Here is a 15,590-nt window from a genome sequence, read left to right on the forward strand (position 1 = left end):
TAGAACGGCTGCGGTGGGAGCCCTGGGAAGGTGGCGGGGTATGCCTCTGTGCGTCTGGAGGTCCCCTCGGGGGATCCGGAATAATGCCCCATGCTTGCAGGAGTTTCATGCCTCCTTCCATTGTGGATATAGAATGAGGGATACCGTTATGGGTGACCAGCAGAGTTGCAGGATGGCGCCATTTGTAGGTTAACTTGTGATTTGCTAGGGCTTTGGTAAGGGTCTTGAGCTGTCTGCGCTGCTGCAGAGTGTGCTGAGAAAGGTCAGCGAACAGTTGGATATGTGCATATGGGGCTGGAAGAGTGCCCAATGATCTGGATGCCTGCAAGATCTTTTCCTTTGCAGGAAAAAAGTGCACCCTCAGCAATACATCCCTCGGTACTGAAGCCTCCAGAAATTTAGGCTTGGGTAGTCTATGAATCCTATCTATTGTAAGTTCAATAGGGGATAGTGCTGGCACCAAAGAAGAGAACAGTGTGGAAGCATATTGGTGCAGGTCTGCGGGGGGTACATCTTCAGGGATGCCCCTGATTTTAACATTGTTGCGGCGGGATCGATCCTCCAAATCCGCTATTTTATTTTTTATCCACACCGTATCCTCCTTTTGTTCTGTATAAGCATCCACCAATTCATTAACTGTATCGGTGCATTCCTCCATTCTCTGCTCCATGTAATGAACCCTGTGCCCCATATGCTTCATCTCAGAAGCGAATCTGTCCATGATCGTGGATAAATTGGACATAAGTGAGGATTGAAATGTCATAAGCATGTTCTTCAGGGTCGTATCAATTACTGGTTGCCCTGTGGTGGGGAATGCGGCTATGGACGTTTGTAGGGAAGAGACGGAGTGTATGTTGCTACTCACTGTGGGGCCCGGCCGGTCAAAGTCATCCATCCTCATCCGTGTCTTGGTGGGGCTTCCCGGTACCGGAGATGTTGTAGTCGGGCTCTGAGGAGAATGCAGCGGAGGGCCATCCGGCAATGGAGAGGGATCCGCATCAGGTAAGTCAGTGAAAGCCTCCGGAGCATTGCGGCCTTGTCTCGAGGCGGCGCCATCTTGGCCGCGGTCCGAGATCGCGGGCGGCCTGGTGAAGAAGGCTGTCAGCTTAGTGGGTCCCCGCTCGTCCTTCCTTTTCCTGGATGACATCTCCTCGGGTGTGAGGGCTTGTCGATGGAGCGGTAAGTGGAGATGGATCGTGCTGTACGTCCTCGGTGTCGTCGATTTTCCCGGCTGGGTCCTGAGAGCTCACGGCTCAAGCGGCCATTCAGTATGCGCGCAAGCCACGCCCCTACTTTTTCATCTTTGACATGGTGACATAGAAGTATTTTTTTGTGATCCTTTCATTTTATTGGCGTTTCACATATTATCAACAACACAATATTCACAACTTTTTCTTGCACTTGAGTATTAAAATGGTCCTAAAGCCTAAACATTTCTTATACCTAATGCATTTCTTGCACTAAGGTAAAAAAATGTTTAGGCATTAGTGTACCCCCTCACCCCCCCCCTTTTACTTACTTGAGCCCTTCATGAGATCGAGCGCTGTACACATCTGCAACACTTCTCTCCCCTCACTTCCAGGGACGAGGGAGCGGGGACAGGGCTAGGTCCTGCTGTTTGTGTCAATGGAGTCAGGAGCGAGCACACATTAGTGTCCCCATGGGAAGCGGCCTTCCATGGGGGCACTGGGAGAAGAGGAGGGGCCAGGAGCGCCAGCAGAGGACCAGAGAAGAGGAGGTTCACGGCCGCTCTGTGCAATTCTATTGCACAGAGCAGGTAAGTATAGGCATGTTTGTTAAAGTCCATACTTAAAAGTAGCAAGGATAAAGGAACATGAGAAATCAAGACTTTACTGGAATCAAGGATGACGTAAATGTAAAAATTACTTTTTTTTACATCTTTGATAAAAGAACACAGCAATAAAAACAGCAAGGATACAAATCTATATCTAAAGGTTACATCTTCATTGCTCATAAAGTATCAATCTTGTTTGATTTCCAAGATAGCAAACAAAAGGTCAACGTTTCGCAAAGTGCTTCTTCGGGACCTCTTTCTTGCATTCATAGAAGAGTAAGCTATCTAAAGGTATACATTTTAGATATACATACATAATACATATATCCATAAATAATTACTTATCCTACAAATGTAAGCAATCTCACTCACAAATAACTTAAGTCTCGTTTTTTTACCGATAAAAATAACAAACATAGTATACATACCTCCTCTGTTGCAGTGGATTTGCACAGAGGATCCTAGATCCTCCTCTTCTAGGATCCCACTTCTGCTTTCCTGGCCCCTCCCTCCTGTTGAGTTCCCCCACAGCTAACAGCTTGCCATGGGGGCACCCGAGCCGAGTCACAGCTCCCTGTGTCCATTCAGACATGGAGCCCCAACCCAGCTCCACCCCGTCTCTCCTCTGATTGGCTGGCTGACATTGATTGACAGCAGTGGGAGCCAATGATGCCGCTGTGTCTTAGCCAATCTGGAGGGAGAATCTCGGACGGCTGAGACATGCGTGGACATTGCTGGACAGAGGGGGACCTCAGGTAAGTATTAGGGGGGCTGAGGGGGGCTGCTGCACACAGAAGGTTTTTTATCTTATTGCATAGAATGCAAACATTCTGACTTTACAACTCCTTTAACCACTTTACCACTAGAGGATTTTGCTGTCTTATGTCTGGGCCACTTTTTGCGATTCGGCGCTGTGCGACTTTAACGTCATGCGACTCTGTACCCAAACAAAATTGACGTCCTTTTTTCCCCACAAACAGAGCTTTCTTTTGGTGGTATTTGATCACCTGTGTGACTTTTACTTATTGCGCTATAAACAAAAAAAGAGCGTTTATTTTGAAAAAATAACAATTTTTTTTTAAAAATTTTATATGAAATTCCCCCCCAAAAAAATGTAAAAATCAAAATTTTTTAAAACTTTTGGCCAATTTGTTTTCTGCTACATATGTTTGGTAAAAAAAATCACAAGTGTATTTTGATTGGTTTGCGCAAAAGTTATTGCGTTTACTAACTAAGGGAAAGATTTCTGTTATTTTTGGTGTTTTTTTTTTTACCGAGTAATGGCGGCGATCTGCGATTTTTTTTTGCGGGACTGCGACATTGCGGCTGACAGATCGGACCCTTGACTGACATTTTTGATACTTTTGTTGGTACCAGTGACATTACTGCAGTAATCAGTGCTATAAATATGCACTGTTACTGTAAAAATGACACTGGCAGGGAAGGGGTTAATTTTATTGGAGAGGGAGGGGTTAATGTATGCCTGGTGCTTACTGACGTGTGTGGGGGGAGGTGACTGAGTGACACAGGGACAGATCGCATGTTCACTGAAAACATTGGATGTTGACTGAAAACAGCAGGAGCGCGCCTCCGGTGGCGCGCAAGCGCCGCCTACAGGGGGAGGAGTCTAGCGACGTAGTTCTACATCGCTAGACGATAACGAGCCACATTGCTGCAGTAGCAGCAACGTGAGCAGACGTTAAGTGGTTAAGAACAAAAGAAAATGGCGGCTTGCAGGCCCAACCAATAAGGTGTGTTGACATTGGTTCAAACAATAATCAAAGTGCACCAACACGCAGAAAGCTAGGAAGAATATAAATAAGATGTGTCAAGAATCCGGCATAGTGGTGTAGTGGTTAGCACTTTCACCTAGCAGCAAGAGGGTCGCTGGTTCAAATCCTAACCACGACACTACCTGCCTGGAGTTTGCATGTTCTCCCTGTGCCTGCGTGGGTTTCCTCCCAAACTCCGGTTTCCTCCCACACTCTAAAGACATGCTGGTAGGTTAATTGGATCCTGTATAAAAAATAAAAATAAATTGGCCCTACTGTGTATGTATGTGAGTTAGGGACCTTAGATTGTAAGCTCCTTGTGGGCATGGACTGATGTGAATGTACAATGTATATGTAAAAGCACTGTGTAAATTGACAGCGCTATAAAAGTACCTGAAAAAAAAAATCCCCTTATAATTACCAGCCAATACTTAAAGTGTAACTAAGGGCAAACTTTTTTTTCGTTTTGGACAGAGTGGAGAGGGATTAGAACCCCTGTCAGTTTTTATTGCTGTCTGTGCCCCTATTAAAGAGAATCTCCGGGCACCTGTTGAAAAAAAACTAAAAGTCAGAAGCTACAAAAAGTGTAGCAGCTGATTTGTATAAAACAGCCACTCACCTGTCCCACGGTCTGGTGAGGAGCTCACCCCCAGCTGTCTTCATCCTCCGTCCTCTCTCGGTGGCGCCGACATCTTCACAATGGGCACCTGGCTGGGACATCTTGCGGCTTCACAGCTGGGTGCCTACTGCGCATGCGTGAGTCATGCTGTGTGTCCTGACTGGTGAATGCAGTCTTCTGGGACCTGTCAGTGTCCTATAAGACTGCATGGGGAGGGAGGAGAACTTCCGTGGAAAACTTCAGAGGAACGGAAGTGGGAGCAGGTACCTGTCAAAATCAGGTACCTGCTCCCCCCCCCCCCCCCCGCACCTAAAAAGTGCCAATTATGTAAGAGGAGAGGGGGATGAGTTCTTAAAGTGGAACTTCCCCTTTGGGTGGAGTTCCGCTTTAAGGAGATTCACCCTCTCTATTTGTCCTGTTTACCAATATCATTAAACTTGAAAGTAAAAGAAAATCCCAAATTTTGGGTTGTCCACAGAAAAGTAATGGAGGGGAATCTTCCAATGAGGACACTAGTTCTAGTGACCTGGGGATCCCCAAGGAATTCCCTTAATTTGTAGGGATTACCTCTCACTTCTATTTTATTTTTATTTTTTGGGCTATTGATTTAGCTGCTATGTTTTTTTTCTGTAATGTTCTGGTTTTGGACTTGTTGGCTCACATGTGACATATACTTCCAGCCCCACCAAGAACTGTCTATAGTTCCAAGTTTAAGTTGCCATGAATTCCAAACAGACCTCTTCCAAATTGCAATTTTCTGTGTTCAGATTCCTACCCTATCAAAACATCAACACTTCTTTCCCCACAGTACTTTTGTAAAGGTGATGGTGATAATAGGCTTAGATCCCCCCATAAAATGCAACATGGTCCTGCAATATCATGAAGGTTGTTGAGCTATCATTGCACTTTTACAAAGTCAACAATCCCAAACTGAGTAAGGAAAATAAAGCTGGTGCCATCCTCATTTCCCAAATTTTTCAATTTGCTTAAAAAAAATCTCATGCTTGTGCTAGATATTCTATTATGCTAGGTAACACATTACAGTCCAGTGACGACACATTGACACAAAAATTCTGCCTAGTACAGGATCCTAAGGCTCCATTCACACCTGAGCATATCGTTTTCAGGCGTTTTTTGGGGATTGTCCCTGCACTGCTTATACAGTATATACACCCCCCATTGAATGCTGGAGTGTTGGGTAGGGAATTTAAATAGATGAAAGGGCAGTGAGAGTGGTGGGAATAGAGTATTAATGGTTCAAGGTCAGAGCAGGACACAGTGGACACTACAAGCTCAATTCACAACACTTTAACACCAGAGTAAGGCACTCTATTCTCAGCCATGTGACTGCCATTTTCAAATTTCATTAGATACTTATCCTGGTATGTTATTTTATTTTTTTAATTGAGCCTTAACCACTTTACCACCGGAGGATTTTGCTGTCTTACGTCTGGGCCACTTTTTGCGATTCGGCACTGTGCAAATTTAACTGACAATTGCGCAATCGTGCAACTCCGTACCCAAACAAAATTTACGTCCTTTTTTTCCCACAAACAGAGCTTTCTTTTGGTGGTATTTGATCACCTGTACGATTTTTACTTTTTGCGCTATAAACAAAAAAAGAGCGTAAATTTTGAAAAAATAACAATATTTTTCATTTTTTTATATGAAATTCCCCCCCAAAAAATGTAAAAATCATTTTAGGTTTCTGCTACCTATGTTTGGTAAAAAAAATCACAATAAGCGTATTTTGATTGGTTTGTGCAAAAGTTATTGTGTTTACTAACTAATGGAAAGATTTCTGTCATTTTTGGTGTTTTTTTTTTTTACGAGTAATGGCGACGATCTGCGATTTTTTTGCGGGACTGCGACATTGCGGCGGACAGATCGGACCATTGACTGAAATTTTTGACACATTTGGGGGTACCAGTGACATTACTGCAGTAATCAGTGCTATATATATGCACTGTTACTGTAAAAATGACACTGGCAGGGAAGGGGTTAATTTTATTGGAGAGGGAGGGGTTAATGTATGCCTGCTGCTTACTAACGTGTGTGGGGGGAGGTGACTGTCAGTGACACAGGGACAGATCGCATGTTCAGCTATGCTGAACCCTGCAATCTGTCACTGTCTGTCACTTAGGAGATCCGCCAGCTTGTGTTTACACAAGCAGGCGGATCTCCACACTCGATTCCCCGACGATCGGGGAAGAGCAGCGGTGATTGCCACTGCTCCTCCCCTGGCCTGACTCACGCTGTGACTGAATACAGCGGGAGCGAGCCTCCGGCGGTGCGCGCGCGCCGCCGAGAAAGGGGAGTGTCTGGCGACGTAGGTCTACGTCGCTGGACGATAACGAACCACTTTGCCGCAGTGAGCAGACGGCAAGTGGTTAAATAAGGGTATACAGTTAGGTCCATATATATTTGAACGCGGGCACAATTTTTATACTTTTGAAATTTTATACTTATGAATATTAAAAATATTCATTTTTAATATTTTGTTGAGAATCCTTTACTGGCAATGACTGCCTGAATTCTGGAACCCATGGACATTACCAAGGACTGGATTTCCTCCTTTCTGATGCTTTCCTCTCTGTCTGCCTTTAGGTTTGCCTTCAGCAAGTGAAATGCATACTCAATTGTGTTGAGATCAGGTGATTGAATATTCCACTTCTTTTCCTTCAAAAGCTCCTGGGTTGCTTTTGCAGTGTGTTTTGGATCATTGTCCATCTGTACTGTAAAGTGCCATCCAATCAACGTTGCTGTATTTGGCTGAATCTGTGCTGACAGTATATCTCTAAAAATTACAGAATTCATCCAGCTGCTTTATGTCTTACCAAACACCAATGACCCAGTGCCACTGGAAGCCATGCATGTCTTTGCCATAACACTTCCTCCACCATGTTTTACAGATGACATTATGTGCTTTGAATCATGAGCTGTTCCATGCCTTCTCCACACTTTTTTCTTCCCATCATTCTGGTACTGATTAATCTTAGTTTCATCTGTCCAAAGAATGCTTTTCCAGACCTGGTCTGGCTTTTTTATCAGTTTTTTTTGGCAAAGTCTAATCTGGCTTTTCTGTTCTTCAGGCCTTTGAATGGTTTGCACCTTGTGGTGAACCCTCTGTATTTGCTCTTGTGAAGTTCTCTCTTGATTATAGACTTTGAAAATAATACAAAATACCAAACTAGATGTCCCGGAAGTCAGCAAGGATGGAAATATAACAAAAAACTGACCCAGGGGACACCAACAATAGCAAAACATACACAAACCATTTTTGTGCCTGCAGGCATTGACAAATTCACTCTCCACTGGAGAGGAAGTCATGTCCGCCGGGAGATTTCACGTTTGGAAACCCGGTGGATTTTTAATATGAAGACGTACTCTCCATGGAGAATGAATATTGAGTGGGATGTGAATTGTCACATCAATAATAGTTGACCATTGATTTTATCAATAATTGGTGTATATTGATGGATTTCTTTATTTTCTAGTATCACAAGTGAACTACTATTTTATGTAAACTTTATTGCATTGGAATATACTATTGACCTTTGTCTTTTGTATTTTGATATTTATATATTTTTTATGGTATGTTTTGCTATTATTGGTGATTCCTTTCGGTGTCCCCTGGGTCAGTTTTTTGTTATATTTCCGTCCTTGCTGACTTCCGGGACATCCGGTTTGGTATTTTTTACCTGATAGATCATGGTTAAATTTATATACATATGTATTATTTTATGTTATGCCTTGCACTAACTTAACCTGTTTTATAGTTCAATATGTATTTTTGTTAAGCGGCCAATATATAATATGCGTTCCATTGATGTCCGGCTTCTATTCCAGAGTCCAGGGGTGTTTATTACTTCGGTCTCATCCTTGGAGCTTCCGGTTTGTTGAGCCGGCCGAATGGAACGCACCAGCGGATATTTCCGCTTTTGTCATTTCCGGCCAGGTCCTATTTCTGCGTGCTGACGTCCCTGTAAGCTCCGCCTCTGATAATGTCACTTCCTTGACGACACGCGTAAGGCGACCCTGATGGAACGATCAGCACGCTATGCATACCGCAGTTTTCTGATTTTATGATATGCCTTGTCACTTTCGCAAGATTGTGAGTACATTACTTTTATTTTAATAAACGTTTACCTGTGCAGTCTACACTATTGTCCATCTTCATCTTTTGAGGTATATGGGAGATGTTGGAAAGGTTCTGATGTGATTAGTTCCAGTGGCTTATCCTCTTGGTTTTCCTGGGTTGATCTTTTTGAGAGCTATACATGCCTGTTTTATCCATCATCTGGTAAGCAGTTTGTGTGATCATCACGACTGGGTGTATATTTCTCCTGATCTCACCACTGGTATCCGGGATCTTGCTCTGGTCTTTTCCTCTCCATTTATTGCATTGGACATTTGTGGACTGTATTACTTTGGATGTTTTTTCAATTTTATATAAATTTTTGGCGCTGCTTTTATATCTTTTTATACCTACAAGTTTGTAATCCACTTACCTAGCTGGCTGCCTCAATCACTTTATGCCTTTAGTTTGTCTAAGCGCAGATATCCAACTCCACTTTTTGACAATAATACGCCCACCTCCTGGAGAGTGTCCTTCACTTGTCTGGATGTTGTGAATGGGTTTTTCTTTACCAAAGAGAGGATCCTGCGATCATCCATCACTGTTGTCCTCCATGGGCGCCCAGACCTTTTTATGTTTCTGAGCTCACCAGTGTGTTCTTCTTTTCTCAGAATGTACCAAACTTTTGATTTGGCCACTCTTAATGTTGCTGCTATCTCTCTGATGGATTTTTTTTGTTTATAAAGCTTTACATTGGCCTGTTTCACTTGCATGGACAGCTCCTTAAAACGCATGATTTAGTTCACAGCAAAATATTCCAAATGCAAATACCACAAAGAATCGACTCCAGACCTTTTACCTGCTTAATTGATGAGGAAAAAAAAGGAGGAGTAGCCCACAACTGGCCATGAAACAGCTTTTGATTCAATTGTTCAGTTACTTTTGGTCCCTTGAAAAAGGGGGGATGGCTAATCTTAAGAGCTGTAATTACTAAACCCTCTCTCCAAGTTTGTACATACCCTCAAATTAAACCTCAGAGTGTGCACTTTCAGCTCATATCTATTATATGATTATAGCTTGAATATGTTTTGAGCCTTTGTCCAAATATATATGGACCCAACTGTATGTCTGTGAAGGTTTTTATTAATGACTAACTACTACTTTATCAGAGAAGGAATGCAGCACAAAAGAGGTTGTAGGTACAGTATAGTGTAGTTACTTGTAAAATAGATAACACAGGTTATAAAGATTGCAAAGATTATAAGCAGGAGAAGACACATACTCAAGAGACATAGAGCAAAGAATGGATCATTTGCTGTTTTACAGGTAGTTTACCCCCATTCCCCATCAGACGTCTCCTGGTGCTAGAAGCTGTACCGTACACAAGAGTCCACTCTGCTAGAATGGGCTTTTATTTGGGCCCTGTTCACACAGATGTGTGAATAAGGCTTACAGGGGGACATTACTGTGTGATTTTACCATGGGTTGATGCACACTTTAATGTACACCAGTGGCATTCTTACATAGGTCAATGTGACTTGCAATACACATAACGGGTTTCCACATGTTTCACATGCATTTTTATGAACTTCTGTTCTATTCAATGAGGCTCTTTGTAATGCATTAGTGCAATATAAACATACATGTACTGTATCTAAATTTTACCAAAACATTGTATGGAAACAAGCATCATTTAAATGAATGGTTATTCATTACCATTGCACTTATAGTATTGCTCCACATAGGGGATGGCCTGGTGTGCAGTCCCTGGAACCCACGCTGGCCAAAGGCTCCAAATGGAGTCACGTTATGCATTCCAGGCGCCAGCCCCCATTTAACCAGGATGCAGGAAATCTGGTGGAACACTTGCCACAATGGACCGCAAGCATCACTTCGTGTGATGCTAAGTCGCGTTCCCCTGCTCAAATAGGAAACAGGAAGCCGGATAGGTGCCTTCCCCAATGGACCGCAAAAGTAATTTCTTGCTCCCTGCAATCCTGGACAGCAATATATTGTGGAAAGACCAAGCCTGATGCTTTTTTTGCTGTGTACATGGTACAGGATATAGTCAGATGATGCAGGCATAAAACAAGAGATAGTCAGAGGATGCGGACATGGTACAGCAGATAGTCAGAGGATGCAGGCATAAAACAAGAGATGGTCAGAGAATGCGGACATGGTACAGTAGATGGTCAGAGGATGCAGACATGCTACATGAGATGGTAAGAGGATGCAGACATGCTACAGGAGGTGGTCAGAGGCTGTGGACATGGTACAGGAGGTGGTCAGAAGCTGCAGACATGGTACAGGAGGTGGTCAGAGGATGCAGACATGCTACAGGAGGGGGTCAGAGGATGCAGACATGGTACAGGAGGTGGTCAGAGGCTGCGGACAGGGTACAGGAGGTGGTCAGAGGATGCGGACAAAAAACAAGAGATGGTCAGAGGATGCAGACATGGTACAGGAGATGGTCAGAGGATGTGGACATAAAACAAGAGATGGTCAGAGGATGTGGACATGGTACAGGAGATGGCCAGAGGATGTGGACATAAAACAAGAGATGGTCAGAGGATTCGGACAGGGTACAGGAGGTGGTCAGGGGCTGCAGACACCCCCACCCTCCCCAACAGTAGTGTCCTAATCTGCCCCACTTCATCCTCCACAGTAGAGTCCTCCTCTGCCCACCTTCATATACCCCCCACAGCACTGTCCTTCTGTGCTCCCTTCAGCCCCCACAGTACTGTCCTTCTGTGCCCTCTTCAGCCCCCAGAGCACTGTCCTTCTGTGCCACCTTCAGCCCCCACAGCACAGTCCTTCTGTCCCCCCTGCCTTCAGCACCCACAGCACTGTCTTCCTCCTCTGCCCCCTTCTAACATGTGTGTCCTCCTCTCCTCTGTAGCCGTGGCACTACAGAGACCGAGTGTCACTGACAGTCTGTCTTCCATTCAAAAATAGCGTAAACTAGCGCCAGTACATCACTGCACATGCGTTCGCTCGGCAGAAAATGGGCGAGCTTGTACAAACGTTTCCAAGCCCGGCAGGCTTCGGAACGGTGCATGCACTGTTGCACGTCAGTCCGCAGCCATCTTTTTTTACAGGCCCTGCTGCCCGTAACAGGCCTTTATGGGCAGCCTAAAGATGGGCTTAATTTACGGGCTGCCCAAAAATTAACAAGCGGTTGGCAACACTGGCCAGTGGCAACAAAAAATGTTGGCTTGGTGGCCCTCAGTGGAGATACTTCAGAATTTAGACATTGATCAGAATGGACCTGCAGTCAGTCGCATATGATGGCCATTCTATAGTTTCCCTGCTTCTAGTTTATACCTGAAATCACATCACCTGTCTATGGGTGAATGAATGTGAAGAGTCAAAAAGAAAGTCAATGATTGAAGATGTGAGAAGATGTGTCACTATAAACCATGTTCTTTAAAACCACTCAGCCTTCACCATGACCACCAATCATTGTAGGACCATGGCACTGTCTTATTAACCTACATGATTTTTTTTCCTTTTATCTTGAAAGCAACGCAAAACAAACAAGTAACAGGCATAAAAATGGGAGTGAGATATCATAAACGGGACACGTAATTGCCTGTTTTGCAGTAGAGCCTCTTGTAGATAAGAATTATTATCATCATTACCTTGTAACTTGTTATCCATTCGAGATCTCCTTGCTGCAGCCTGACTTTGAAACTTCGGAAGAGCAAAAACAGTTGACGATGGGGGTGAGAGTGGATCGGACCTTCATGCTGGTGGTATTTGTGGTCATAGTACAAGGTAAGTGTTCCCTAGGGTGTTATTTATATGTATGTATTAGTGAAATTGTCTTATGGCTGTACAGCTGGGAATCTCTTTGTACTGTTGCCAAGTGGAAACAGTAACCAGTATTTTAAGAGTCAGTTGGCCCACAATCAGGGTTTCGCTTAAAGGGGCTGTGTGTAGAGCCACTCAAGGTTCCTGGTTTGATGGACTCCAGCGGAGAAACTTGCTTTGCAGCGTTTTTGACTTTTACTCACCAAGAAGTCTCACTTATCTTGCTTCATTCTTGATGAGGTAAATTAACTTAACAAAACCAGCAGAGATAGTTAGATGCAGCTGCGATGTCCATGACAATTGGGCAGATCATGGGGACTTGGGTACCTTTACTACTGGAATCAGATACTGATTTACATGTACTGAAAACTGAAAAGACAGTTTTGGCTTTTGCCTAGATTGATCAGTTCAAATTTAAAGGTGTGTATATATATATATTTCTCTCTCTCTCTCTCTATATATATATATATATATATATATATATATATATATATATATACAGGGCTTTTTTTCAGCGTTAACGCGGGGGAACGCAGTTCAGGCACCTCCAGCACTGAATGTATGCCATGGAAAGGGGTGCTGGAGGGTCTACTGATGCTGGCTGCTGGGGGATCTATTGTTGCTGGAGGGGATATATTTTTGCATGGCAATCTATTGTTGCTGGTGGAGGATCTTTTGATACTGGGGCTTAATTGTTGCTGGAAGGAATCGACTGTTTAGTGAGGGGTCTGCAGGTTCTGGCTGCTAGAGAGTCTATTGATGCTGGCTGCTGGGAGATTGTTAGCTGCTGCTGGGGGTCTATTGCTGCTGGAAGGGGGGGGTTCTATTTTATTGCTTTTCTTGTTGTCATAACCAAATTCCATACATTCCACTACAAAATTATACCTGGTTCTATATTTTCTAAAAGGGACTGTACTAGAAGCTGAGTAGGGGGGTGGAACCAAGGGTCGGTGCTCGGAGGTGGGTATGGGTGGAGACACTAAGTAACTTAGAAGGGAGAGTTCCTGTACCTATTCTCTGAGAAGAAAAGCCCTGTATATATATATATATATATATATATATATATATATATATATATATATATATATATATATATACATACAGTATACACACACTGTTAAGAATAATTAAAAGAACACTTTTAATCAGAGTATAGCATCAAGTCAATTAAACTCCTGGGATATTGATCTGGTCAGTTAAGTAGCAGAGGGGGTTGTTAATCAGTTTCGGCTGCTTTAGTGGTAATGAAATTAACAACAGGTGCACTAGATGGGGAACAATGAGAAGACCCCCAAAACAGGAATGGTTTTACAGGTAGAGGCCACTGAAATGTTTTCCCTACTCATCTTTTCTGACTGTTTATCACTAGTTTTGCATTTGGCTAGAGTCAGTGTCACTACTGGTAGCATGAGGCGATACCTGGACCCTATAGAGGTTGCACAGGCAGTCCAACTCCTCAAGGATGGCACATGAATAAGTCCCACTGCCAGAAGGTTTGCTGTGTCTTTCAGCACAGTCTCATGAAGGAGATTCCAGAAGACAGGCAGTTCTTGTAGGAGAGCTGGACAGGGCTGTAAAAGGTCTTAACCCATCAGCAGGACCGGTATCTGCTCCTTTGTGCAAGGAGGAACAGGATGAGCACTGCCAGAGCCCTACAAAATGACCTCCAGCAGGCCACTGGTGTGAATGCCTCTGACTAAACAGAAACAGACTTCATGAGGGTGGCCTGAGGGCCCCACGACCTCTAGTGGGCTCTGTGCTCACTGCTCAGCACTGTGGAGCTTGATTGGCATTTGCAATTGAACACCAGAATTGGCAGGTCCGCAACTGGAGCCCTGTGCTTTTCAAGGATGAAAGCAGGTTAACCTCAAACAGATGTGACAGACATGAACAGTTCTGGAGAAGCCATGGAGAACATTATGCTGCCTGTAACATCTTCAGCGTGACCTGTTTGGTGGTGGGTCAGTGATGGTCTGGGGAGGCATATCCATGGAGGAATGCACAGACAGGCTAGACAATGGCACCCTGACTTCCATTAGGTATTGGGATGACCTTGAACCCATTGTCAGACCCTATGCTGGTATAGTGGATCCTGGGTTCCCCCTGGTGCATGATAATGCTCATCCTCATGTGGCGAGAGTATGCAGCCAGTTCCTGGAAGATGAAGGAATTAATATAATTGAATGGCCCCCACTCTCGCCTGACCTAAATCCAATAGAACACCTCTGGGACATTATGTTTTGGTCCATCTGACGCCACCAGGTTGCACCTCAGTCTGTTCAGGACTGGAGCTCAGTGATGCCCTGGTCCAGATCTGGGAGGAAATAACCAAGGACACCATCCGTTGTCTCATTAGGAGCATGCCCCGACGTTGTCAGGCATGCATACAAGCATGTGGGGGCCATACAAACTACTGAGTACCATTTTTAGCCGCTGCAATGAAATTTCAGCAAAATGGACTAGCCTGCTGCATCATTTTTTCACTTTGATTTTCAGGGTGTCTTTGAATTCAGCCCTCTGTAGGTTGATCATTTCCTTTTCCATCAAACAATGTGGCATCCTTTCATTCCTAACACATTACCCAGTCCATATCAGTATAGATATCCAGCATGATGTTTTTCCCCATTGACATGTGATTTGTTTTCAAAGTGTTCCTTTAATTTTTTTGAGCAGTGTATATATACTGTATTTCACAGTGCTGTGAAAAAGTATTTGCCCTCTTCCTGACTTTTTTGCATTTTTGTCACACTTAAAATATTCAGATCATAATTTCATAAAACAAATTTTAATATCACACAAAGATAGCCCGAGTGAATATAAAATGCAATTTTTAAATGATGATTTCATTGATTAAGGGAAAAAAGATGTCCAGACCTCTCTGGCCCTATGTGAAAAAGTAATTGTCCCCCTAACCTAATACCTGGTTGTGCGGCAACACCTACAATCAAGTGTTTGCAATAACTGACAATGAGTCTTTCACATTGCTGTGGAGGAATTTTGCCCCACTTTTCTTTATAGAATTGTTTTTATTCAGCCACACTGAATGATTTTACAGCATGAAAGGCCTGTTTAAGGTCATGCCACAGCATCTCAATCGGATTTTGACTAGGCCATTTTAGCCATTCAGATGTGGACTTGCTGGTGTGTTTCATTTGGTGTGATCATTGTCCTGCTGCATAACCCAAGAGCACCTGAGATCGAAGTCAGGAATTCATGGCCGGACATGCTCCTTCAGGATTTTCTTGTAGAACACAGAATTCATGGTTCCATCAATTATTGAAAGTCATCCAGGTACTGAAGCTGCAAAGCAGTCCCAGACCAACACACTACCACCATGTTTTGATTGGTGGTATGGTGTGCTGTGCTAGTTATATGTCAGATGTGATGGGGTGCACACTTTTCAAAAAGTTAAACTTTTGTCTTATTAGTCGACAGAATATTTGCTAAAAGTCTTGGGGATAATAATCAAGATGTTTTTTGGCAAATGTGAGATGAGCCTTTGTGTTCTTTTTT

The 15,590-nt window shown here is 43.6% G+C and overlaps 1 protein-coding gene across 1 annotated transcript in view; it reads left to right on the forward strand.

Annotated features, from left to right (window-relative positions):
* Positions 1 to 11,983: 11,983 nt before the first annotated feature.
* LOC309554688 (mucin-17-like) overlaps positions 11,984 to 15,590 on the forward strand; it is a gene marked incomplete at both ends in the record, with an annotated part of 82,211 nt that continues 78,604 nt past the window's right edge. The window contains one exon of the mRNA XM_082256394.1: positions 11,984 to 12,041. Within this exon, the coding sequence (XP_082112520.1) occupies positions 11,984 to 12,041 (58 nt within the window). The remainder of the gene's footprint in view (positions 12,042 to 15,590) is intronic.

Source organism: Pelophylax lessonae (genome assembly GCF_965119305.1).
Source record: "Pelophylax lessonae genome assembly, chromosome: 4".
Lineage (NCBI taxonomy): Eukaryota > Metazoa > Chordata > Amphibia > Anura > Ranidae > Pelophylax > Pelophylax lessonae.